Source organism: Salmo trutta, chromosome 35, assembly GCF_901001165.1.
Source record: "Salmo trutta chromosome 35, fSalTru1.1, whole genome shotgun sequence".
Taxonomy (NCBI): Eukaryota; Metazoa; Chordata; class Actinopteri; order Salmoniformes; family Salmonidae; genus Salmo; species Salmo trutta.
This window is the reverse complement of record NC_042991.1, coordinates 23,322,724-23,334,267: the sequence shown is the minus strand read 5'-3', so window position 1 is coordinate 23,334,267 and position 11,544 is coordinate 23,322,724. Positions and strand designations below refer to the sequence as shown.

Genomic DNA, 11,544 nt, shown 5'->3' with positions numbered 1-11,544 from the left:
TTTTACTGATTCATTGTATTATTTCACACACACCACACACATGCCTGCCTAACACACACACACACACACACACACACACACACACACCTACTGTTTGTTTGCTGTTGTATTTGTACTGTTGCCAGTGTCTTCTGTCTGTGTTGTCCATTTTGTCTTAAATGGCATTTGTTCTTGACTTGCCTGGTTAAATAAAGGTTACATAAAATAAATCCCTGGAATACTTGCCTGGGAATGTCAAGTATAAATGACATGTATTACTCAATCGAGCCCTCCAGGCCAAACCCAACAAGCCCTCCAGGGTGTCATCACAGATACATACAGTGTAGCAGATCTACACACTTAAAGTCCCTAGGCATCCATTACAGCCTGTGACTGTTGAAAGGAGTTTAGAGGAGTTTAGTTTGTGTCTTATAATACACAGAGTACCCATTGTTTTCTGTGTCCTGTAGTGGAGAAACAGAGGGAAGAATAAAGACAGTCTCACTGACAGATATTTGAATCCTTCACTCTGTTTCTCCACAATGGGACATGTAATATAATGGGTACAAAAGGCTAGTTTCCAAACAGAGTGAAGGATGAAGACATTGTCACAGACAGATAGCCCTTGGTGGCTGATGTCTTTGTGTCTGTCCCTGCTAAGGTCAAAGGTATAGGCCCAGACCACTGAGTCTAATTGCTAACTGCTTGTCTGTCCGATGCAGACATTTGGGCGATTGGATGCATCTTTGCGGAGCTGCTGACATCGGAGCCCATCTTCCACTGTCGCCAGGAGGACATTAAGACCAGTAACCCCTTCCACCATGACCAGCTGGACAGGATATTCAGTGTCATGGGCTTCCCAGCAGGTCTGACCAGCACACACACACACACACACACACACACACACACACACACACACACAAACATGTGAAGCACACAGTAAAAGTCCAGTTACATTCTCACGGTCATGAAAGTCATGACGTATACTATGTCATCATCAACCTTGACCTTCTCATGTGCTTGTTGTCATAGCTACAATATGTACAGTAGATAACATTATCCTCTGGAGGTAGCATGTGCTTAGTCCAAGTATAAGAATTGGGTTAAAGTGACTGAAGTTTTTCTGTTTGAATTGGCCAGATAAAGATTGGGAAGACATCAGGAAGATGCCAGAGTACCCAACCCTTCAGAAAGACTTCAGGAGAACGACGTGAGTGGCTTGACATTCTGACCATACCTGGGCTTTCTCGGCTGTCAAATGATACCTGAACCTTTTACACACATCTTACATTATGTTTCTACCTTTCTCTCAAGGAGGCTGCATGTTGAGACTATTCCCCTGCTTTAAGATGTCGGTTTTTGTCTTTACTGTGTTTCACCCATTCTCAGGTATGCAAATAGCAGTCTAATCAAATACATGGAGAAGCATAAAGTCAAACCTGACAGCAAGGTTTTCCTGTTGGTAAGCACAGCTTCTAGTAACCATTAGATGCTTGAACATAGGTGCCAGTTTATGGAGGGCATGCTAACGTATCTACTCAACCACACCGTAGGGTGATTTATACTTAGGCAATAAGTCACGAGAGGTTGTGGTATATGACAAATATACCACGGCTCAGGGTTGTTCTTATGCACGACACAACGCGAAGGTATATTGGCCATATACCACAAACCCCTGAGGAGCCTTATTGCTATTATAAACTGGTTACCAATGTAATTAGAGCAGTACAAAATGTTGTCATACCTGTGGTATACGGTCTGATATACCACGGCTGTCAGCCAATCAGCATTCAGGGCTCGAACCACCCAATTTTATAATGGAGAATTTAAGATAAGGCCCAATCTAGATATTAGTGCTGTAAAACTAATACGCCTGGGCTTGCTGATCGGGTTTGCTTGGCACCACTAACCCAGTGTTCATTAACCACCTTTCAGCTCCAGAAACTCCTTACAATGGACCCCACTAAAAGGATTACGTCTGAACAGGCACTACAGGACCCATATTTCCTGGAGGATCCCTTACCAACCTCAGAGTGAGAGCTACTAAACTTCATTTTCCAAACACAGTCTAGATCGTAGTCATCCTCTCCACATATTAACACAGTTACATCTTCACCATGATACATCTGTCTGATAAACTAACAATGGAGATTGTTGATTAAGTGAACTAAAAGCAGCCCACTTCCAATTTGATTTCATAGTCATAGTCTGGTATTGGAATTTGATAGTTTCCTGTTTTTATCTTGAGTGGCCTGGTTGTGTGTGTTTTTTTTTTAACATAGATACAGTACCTTGCAAAAGTATTCATCCCCCTTGGCGTTTTTCCTATTTTGTTGCATTACAACCTGTAATATACATTCATTTTTATTTGGATTTCATGTAATGGACATACACAAAATAGTCCAATTTGGAGAAGTGAAATGAAAAAAATTACTTGTTTCAAAGAATTCTAAAAAATAAAAAATGGAAAAGTGGTGCATGCATATGTATTCACCCCCTTTGCTATGAAGCCCCTAAATAAGATCTGGTGCAACCAATTACCTTCCGAAGTCACATAATTAGTTAGATTGCACACAGGTGTACTTTATTTAAGTGTCACATGATCTGTCACATGATCTCAGTATATATTACACCTGTTCTGAAAGGCCCCAGAGTCTGCAACAACACTAAGCGAGGGGCACCACCAAGTAAGTGGCACCATGAAGACCAAGGATCTCTCCAAACAGGTCAGGGACAAAGTTGTGGAGAAGTACAGATCAGGGTTGGGTTATAAAAAAATATCAGAAACTTTGAACATCCCACAGAGCACCATTCAATCCATTATAATAAAAAAAAATTAAGAATATGGCACCACAACAAACCTGCCAAGAGAGGGCCGCCCACCGAAACTCACGGACCAGGCAAGGAGGGCATTCATCAGAGAGGCAACAAAGAGACCAAAGATAACCCTGAAGGAGCTGCAAAGTTCCACAGCAGAGATTGGAGTATCTGTCCATAGGACCACTTTAAGCCTTACACTCCAAGGAGCTGGGCTTTACAGAAGAGTGGCCAGAAGAAAGCCATTGCTTAAAGAATAAAATAAGCAAACACGTTCGGTGTTCGCCAAAAAGCATGTGGGAGACTCCCCAATCATATGGAAGAAGATACTCTGGTCAGATGAGACTAAAATTGATCTTTTTGGCCATTAAGGAAAATGCTATGTCTGGCGCAAACCCAATACCTCTCATCACCCCGAGAACACCATCCTCATAGTGAAGCATGGTGGTGGCAGCATCGTGCTGTGGGGATGTTTTTCATCGGCAGGGACTGGGACACTGGTCAGAATTGAAGAAATGATGGTGCTAAATACAATGATATTCTTGAGGGAAACCTGTTTCAGTCTACCAGAGATTTGAGACTGGGATGGAGGTTCACCTTCCAGCAGGACAATGACCCTAAGCATACTGCTAAAGCAACACTCGAGTGGTATAAGGGGAAACATTTAAATGTCTTGGAATGGCCTAATCAAAGCCCAGACCTCAATCCAATTGAGAATCTGTGGTATGACTTAAAGATTGCTGTACACCAGCGGAACCCATCCAACTTGAAGGAGCTGGAGCAGTTTTGCCAAGCTTATAGAGACCCCAAGAGACTTGCAGCTGTAATTGCTGCAAAAGGTGGCTCTACAAAGTATTGACTTAGAGGGGGTGAATAGTTATGCACGGTCAAGTTTTTTGTCTTATTTCTTGTTTGTTTCACACAAAAAAATGCATCTTCAAAGCAGTAGGCATGTTGTGTAAATCAAATTATACAAACCCTCAAAAAATCTATTTTAATTCCAGGTTGTAAGGCAACAAAATAGGAAAAATGCCCAGGGTGGTGAATACTTTCGCAAGCCACTGTATATCAAGAATAATTGGTCTTTGTACGCATAGCACCCAGCTAGTCTGTTTCTGATTATCTGTATCCCTCGTCTCATTCTCTCCTGTAGTGTATTTGCCGGATGTCAGATACCTTACCCAAAACGAGAGTTTCTAAACGAAGATGAGCCAGATGAGAAAACAGAGAAGGTAAATAGAGGTGAAATGCTTTGGGCTATAGACTAAAAGTGTAATACTGGGATATGCATCAATAACCCCCCACAATTCTGAGCCTTCTTTGTCCATATGCTTTTATTAACAACTGTCATCGTGCTATCTGAATAGACCCAAAACACCTTACTAAATAGACCCAAAACACCTTAATAAAAAGACCCAAAATACCTTAATAGAAACAGTAATGGAATGTTAGCCCAGCAGTAGGGGTTTCATAAGGTTATTGAAAGTGCAGGGTAAGGGTCCATTGAAAATGAGCAGTCTGGGGCCTAGGGTGATTTAGTGTTCTGAGCCGCTGCCTCCGGACCACATATACCACTGCAGCAGCATGGATTTGATTCCGGACCCATCTTTACTGTATACTTCTGTCCTATCCAATAAACAGAACATATGGGAGGAGTGGGACTGCCTTAAAATAAGGGAAGAGAGAAAGACATACCATGGGATATGTAGGATTAAGGACAAGCTGCACAACAGCAGCAGCTTCAGCCAGCACCACAGGAGAAGGGTTGGTCCAATCACCTCTGGAGGTGAACGTCACTCCAGTTAGCCCGTCCCCTGATACCACATCGGCTAAACAAAGATGAGAAATCAGAAGGTAAAACGCTGAAGTATGTCAGGTGGTTGCCTTTAGTTCATGGGATACAGGTGGATGAGTGAGATATGAATCGAGAGGGAACCCCAGGCCTTCTCTGTCATACACTTTTTCTATGCGTATCTCGCTAAGTTCTCGAAAGCGTATCTCGCTAAGTTCTCGAAAGCATATCTCACTAAGTTCTCGAAAGCATATCTCACTAAGTTCTCGAAAGCATATCTCACTAAGTGCTCGATTCATATCTTACTTGAGGTAAAGGTCACTAATGTGGAGCTGTTCCCCTGATAGCAGATAGGCTACAGGAGGCTTTACTTGGACCATAGTGTTACGGATAATGTACTGTTGGCTGGCTGGTATCAAACACCATGTTGTGAATATACCAGACCCTATAGAAAGCAGGTGCTTGTATGATGCCCAAGCCAAATCAGTGTGTTTGAGGTGAAGGAGAGTGTATGCATGTGCTACAGCCAGAGAAATAGCAGTCCCCTTCCCACTGAGCGGTTTCTGCGAATCCCCGACCCTGCATCACATTGGCAGCTGTTGTCAAGTAGGCAACACCTGATACAAGTGTTGCCTCAGAGCAGCCGTCAGGAAGGCTGCAGGGCCTCTGTGCCAACCAGGGCCCAGAGGGTATGAGAGGGACTCATTGTTTTAGCTGACCCAAACTTTCACGTGTCTCAGCCTCGTGGTCGTGGAGCTGTTGAGAAGTGATAAGCTGGACTGAAGGCTCGTAGCGTAATTCTTGTAAATCATTTCAGCCCACTGTTTACCAGGCCCAAACAAACACTGCAATACTGGGAACATACTTCCCAGTTCCCAAATACCGTAAACAGTGACCATGATTGATCAGTGAGCGATTTGTACATTTGGCTCTTGTTGAACAGTAATGTTGTCTTGATACCATTTATTGAGTTAGCAGACCTTATTTACAATGTGCATGTATGGAATATGTTTTGTATGGATAGGAAACTGTGAGTGTGTTGGTGCACAATGGAATATTATTGCAGTCTCCATCTGTTACTCTGTATCTGTCCAACTGAACATGAATGTGTTTGTCCTCCATCAGAACCAGGTCCAACAGCACCAGCAGACGACAGCCCAGGCCCAGGCCCAGCAGCAGAGTGGCACCCAGCAGGCTTCTAACCAGCAGAGCTCCACCCAGACCAACGGCAATGCAGGGGCCACTGGAGCCAACGCCGGGGGAGGCCTCCAGCACGGCCAGGACCAGGGGCCCCCCAACAAGAAATCTCGCACCGGGCCTTCAGGAGCCTCCTCAGGCACTGGGATCCACCAGGTTTGAGTTTTTACAGCCTTACATACATCCATAGTATTACTGTCCGTTTTTTAATTGAAAGGAGATGGAAGGCGTTGACAGTCACCAACGGTTTATAACCTACGGCATGTTTGTTATCTAGGGTTGACTTATTCAAATTTGCTTAATCCAAATAGGCCCATGGAGGACCCAGAACTTGTGCCATCAACAGTGTTCCTTTATTAATGATTAATTTGACTATGGAGTAAAAATGAATGCCTGTGAACTTTTCCCCAAAGAGCCCTCAAGGTTTAAAACACGTACAGACGCATACAGCAGAGTATGTCAGGGACGTGCAAAACACGTGTTGTGCTCGGTTAGTGAACAGACACAACCCCATCAACTCAGACCAGAGTGGAGTATTGTGCTAGCTAGTAGGATTGCAGGTCATGTTATATCAGAATGATAATGTCATTCCTCCAGTTTAGACTAGCCTGTTGATAAAGGTGACAGCAAAATAAGCTGCCCTCATTGTTGTTCCCCCTCTTGGCGCCTGCTCTATCTTTGACTGAGCCCCTATCATGGAGGGAGGGAGGGAGGGAGGGAGGGAGGGAAGGAGAGAGGGAGGGAAGGAGGGAAGGAGGGAGGGAGGGAGGGAGAGAGAGAGACTGTAGTTAGAGCAAGAGTGAGTTAGTAAGTGAGAAAGAGAGGTACTATGAGCAAGAGTGACAGAGTGGAGGTCATGGTACAGAGGAAGGTAGAGGGTATTACATATGAGAAAGGTAAGATAAAGGTGATCTCCCTGTTGTCCGGATCTCAATGGTGTTCTGTTCAGAGGTGTCTCCTCCTGGCTTGGCATGGACCCTGTGGGGTTCTGGACTGACTGACTGACTGACGAGGTGCTAGGCTATATTTAGCAGGGGGCTGAGGCTGCATGTGGACAGCTGCTGGACTCTTTAAAGTCAAGCCTTAGCAGAACAGATGTATTAATATCCCCTTGCTTTCTGGATGGGCAGACAGAGCTAGCTTGCTGTGGCGTCACATTCAACGCCCTACTTTCCCCCTCATTGATCACTTTCCCCAAGGCTATAGTATCCTAATGTGCACAACTCACTCCTCCTTTCAGCCTGTGAGTGTAGATAGATAGACTGCTAGACAGGCGACTGGAATTAGTTTGGCCGATGTCTCCGTACTTCAGGGGTTTCAGCCATGTTCTTCTCCTATTCCCTCAGCCCTCCATCCAAGCCCTCTGGGTCCCTGTCCAGCTGTAGCTCCTCAGGGCCTAAGAAATGTTTATCATCTAAAGACCAGGGACTTCTGCCTTTTTAAGAGGACATTTGGCCTTGGGCCCAGTCTGAGTTGGCTAGCGTGAGTCACGGTCAGTAATTAGTCATTGATTCAGAACTTTCTTCATAGCTGTAGTGTAAGGTGTTTAGTTAGCCCTTCTGTTGACGTCTATTGATGTGTGGCTCAGTCCCCTTTTAACCCAGATCAGTAATTCATTCAGACCCCCAGGTCTTCGGCATCAGCCACTTTTGATTTTATTTTACTCCGTTGTGTGATATACAGTATACTTTTTAGGATATAGAATTGTAGGTCATGGTTCTGTAAATAGCTTGGAATTGGGTCGGTAGTCTCTGGCTAAATATGTTGAGAAATCCATGAGAAGTAGTCCACATCTTTAGATGCCAAGTAAACAACAGTGGAAAGCTGTGGCGGTATGTTGATAAGCACTATAGATCCATGGCTGTGCACATCATGCTTTTCTATTTGACTCGTTCTTGACCTATAACTTATTCCACCATTTTTACAATTGCAAACATTGCCAACAAAAGTAATTTCCCTCCAACAAGGTCTCCTAAGGTAAAGTTATGGAATAATTTATGTTGTATAGGTTTTATTTTCAAACCCCATACAAGGTCAAAATAAACAATGGTATTTTTCCAGTGGTGTTGACCGATAAATAATTAATGATAAATGTGGTCTCTAGCTGTCAACGGTTTACTATTTCCTCTCCATTCTTCTCTCCACTTCAGCACTCCAGCTCCCGCCTTGGTTACCAAAGCAACGTCCAAGGTTCCACTCAGTCCCAGGGATACTCATCGTCATCCCAGCAGAGCTCACAGTACTCACACCAGTCACACCGCTACTGAGGCTCTTAGAACAGGCCAGGGGCCTCTCCCAAACCAACCCTCGACCAAAAACAAACCTTAGCATAACCTCTCACCTCCCTCTGGCCAAGGTATTACTGACTCCTCCTCCTGATCAGACCTCATTATGTGTCAGATAATTCCAACAACACAACAGTCACTCATTATCTGCCTTCATGTCAGCCCTACTACACTGACTGACCCTGGCCTCACTTCCACCCAATGTCCTCACACTTACCCACCCGAGGGCACTGCAATATGAAGGCCAACTCAACATAGGAACCAAAAACAAACCCTGCCTCCTTGAGGGGTAGGACAATATTTTTTTTTTATCATCAAGTGACAAAATCGATTGATACTAGATTATAAGAAGGAAACGCGTCAGGTGCAACTGACTACACACGCCTACTACACAAAGACTGTGAACCATGACACTTACAAAAACATGTTCTTCAAGAGGAAGAATTGCAGCTCTGTTCATATATAAATATATACTATGTAGTACATTTTTTAAAATTTGTTTAACAAGAGACTTGTTTTTGCTCGTTTGCTCTGTAGAGTTTGTTTACTTTGATTGTGGATTTTTTTGTAAATATTTAATGTTTCATTATTGCCCTTTACATGTTCAGTTTGTATTTCCTCTTATTCAGCCAAAGGACTGCACTGCTGAACGGATCTGCAAAGACCTGGAACAAATATGCCTCTTCAACTCCACACCCCTGGTATTAACCCAGGTAGAAAAATGGTTTCTTATAGTACTTATCCTGTGAACTAGTTGACTGGATCTGCACTGTGCGTGCGTGCGTGCGTGCGTGCGTCCGTCCGTCCCCAAACACACAGAGACTGAAGCTGGACATGGGATAAGACAGCCACTTCAGCTTCTTCTGTGACTAGGGAAGGGATGTGGAAACATTGACATCTAGTGGCTATTGACAGAACGGGACCTCTTGTTCAGTGATGGTGAACATGTATTGTGTTCAGTATGTTACAAGGATCAAGGCAATCTTTATCAAGACCGTGCATTACGATTCTTTAAACTGCCTTTTGTGATGTTCAGAAACACAAGTCGTGTTCAACTGGCATATGTTGACGATGATGATTATCAACACTGTCTTTTTGTAGCCAAAGGAGAGAGACTCTTATTTTGTTTTCTATAGTAAGAAAACATTCACAGCAACAATACAAGGTACTAACATGTATTGAACAACTGATAGACTGCTCTCTGTGAAGCTGTTTGCTTCTGACAGTGATGCTTCACAGTTCTTCAGCGTTTGATTTGTCTGTGATCTCTGGCTCAGTCAAACAGGTGGATTTAGAGAGCCCCTCGTATTGAGAGATCTGCTGTTGATCATCATCTGTCTGTCTGTCCGTCTGTCTCCTCTCCTCACAGACCAGATGTCTTTCTCAGCACTCCCAGGTTACTGTCGTACAGTATGTCTTATGTGTGTTGAGGTGAATGCCAAAACACTAGATGAACAAAAGGGACTGCTCCCTCCTTGTTCAAGATGAGTTCCTAACAGTCGCCCAGAATGTTTCGCTTATCGGACTGGCTCTCTATTTGATGCTGATACATTGTAACTGTATTGGTTTGAGTTTCTCTTCTATTTTCCGTATGATCTGGCAGGCACACAGGCCCAGTGGATTAACAACAGCCTTCCCAGAACAGTGGTGTTTACTCGGGAACAAAACCAGCAACTATTGAACGTTTTTTTCTCTTTTATTCTATTGGCGCATATCTGAAGTATAGTTGAAGAGCATTGAGGATACATTAGATACTGTTTCTCAATTTATCTCTACACAAGCGAGGTATCAAAAGTATTATTCATTGTGCGGCTCCAACAAGTGATAGTGGGGCAAATAACTGTTAAACAGTTCCTATGCAAAATCAAAGAGAAAGGTGCAATGCTTCAATTTTACTATGAGAGCATGAGAGTTTTCTTAAGGTTTTTAAAACGATTGGGATATCCATTTCCACATCGTAATTCTAATGTTGAACATCATAATTGAAGAAGGCATTCACTTGTTTCTTACAGCATTGCTAATTGTACTCTAAATGAAATATTGTAAAGAAATATAAACTATATGGATTGTATATGGGTCGTTCCATGAGTGCCTTTTGCGTCCCTGTGATATTTTAAGTACAAATTGTGCACCAATTTTGAATTTTAAAAGCCTGCTATATTAAATGAAGTGACCTTTTAATATAGACCACATGTAGAATTCAATCCAATCTGATTATTATATGAATAAAGGCTTGCTAAAGTGCGAAAATCCTGTATTTTGACATGCCCCCCAGTTAACCCTGTGTCACTGAAAGGATGATTTCAACCCACTTAATCCAAACATTTCTCCAAGTTTCACCATTATTGTAAAGACCTAGTTATTTTGTTGCTTTGACAAAGTCATTTCTGGAGATTATTATTTATTTCATGTGATTAGTTATTAATTTACGTCTGTCCCTCATTTTAAGGTCAACCCTGTTATGTGAACTCAACTCTATTTTTAATATGGTGAAACTATTCCTTCTCAAAACAAATATTGAACATCTAATAGTCAAATCATAGTGTAAAATCAGGTGAGCTGGTTCGACTCTTTTTGGCCATTTTCTGTTGTTTTGTGGTGGAAAACTGAGCTGTTGAGCATAAAACGTCAACCCTGTTACCCGTAGATATACAGGCTAGAAATGTTTTAGCAATTTCTTATTTTTTTGTGAAGCTTGCGTTTAATTGCCACTCCACATGCACACAACATGATTCCATTCCCCCTGTCACGATGGGATTTATGGCTGATTTAAGATTAAATTGTCAACCATGTTACGGTCAACTGTGTTACTTTATTTGGCACTTATTAGGCACTTGCTATAGTAATTATTTTTTAATTTAACCTCTTGAGATGGGAAAACATATTTTTTATGAAGGTGAACATGTGCTCTCTATGACAGAATGTTAAAATTAGGTGAAATCCCCCCAGAATTTGGACCAAGTTACACTTCTCAAATGGCACCGAGTTGGTGGAACAACCCATACATTATACAATCATACAGTTGAAGTCGGAAGTTTACATACACTTAGGTTGGAGTCATTGGATGTATTTCAAGGCCTACCTTCAAACTCAGTGCCACTTTGCTTGACATCATGGGAAAATCAAAAGAAATCTGCCAAGACCTCAGAAAAAAAATTGTAGACCTCCACAAGTCTGGTTCATCCTTGGGAGCAATTTCCAAACGCCTGAAGGTACCACGTTCATCTATACAAACAATAGTATGCAAGTATAAACACCATGGGACCACATAGCCATCATACTGCTCAGGAAGGAGACGCGTTCTGTCTCCTAGAGATGAATGTACTTTGGTGCGAAAAGTGCAAATCAATCCCAGAACAACAGCAAAGGACCTTGTGAAGATGCTGGAGGAAACGGGTACAAAAGTATCTATATCCACAGTAAAACGAGTCCTATATCGACAAAATTATGTGGATATATTGAAGCAACATCTCA

At 42.6% G+C, this 11,544-nt stretch overlaps 1 protein-coding gene across 3 annotated transcripts in view; it reads left to right on the top strand.

Annotated features, from left to right (window-relative positions):
• LOC115174892 (cyclin-dependent kinase 19-like) overlaps window positions 1–10,862 on the top strand; it is a 47,314-nt gene extending 36,452 nt beyond the window's left edge. The window contains exons 7-14 of one of the 3 annotated variants that reach the window (XR_003871880.1): window positions 702–845; window positions 1,120–1,189; window positions 1,369–1,441; window positions 1,915–2,012; window positions 3,950–4,028; window positions 5,714–5,941; window positions 7,936–8,141; window positions 8,700–10,862. Coding sequence is in view for 2 of the 3 variants with exons in the window: in XM_029733895.1 (XP_029589755.1) it covers window positions 702–845; window positions 1,120–1,189; window positions 1,369–1,441; window positions 1,915–2,012; window positions 3,950–4,028; window positions 5,714–5,941; window positions 7,936–8,052 (809 nt within the window). In the remaining variant the exon portion in view is untranslated. Of the gene's footprint in view, window positions 1–701; window positions 846–1,119; window positions 1,190–1,368; window positions 1,442–1,914; window positions 2,013–3,949; window positions 4,029–4,437; window positions 4,642–5,713; window positions 5,942–7,935 lie in introns of those variants that run through there. The other 2 variants (XM_029733895.1, XM_029733896.1) reach the window with 2 other exon arrangements.
• Window positions 10,863–11,544: the final 682 nt, after the last annotated feature.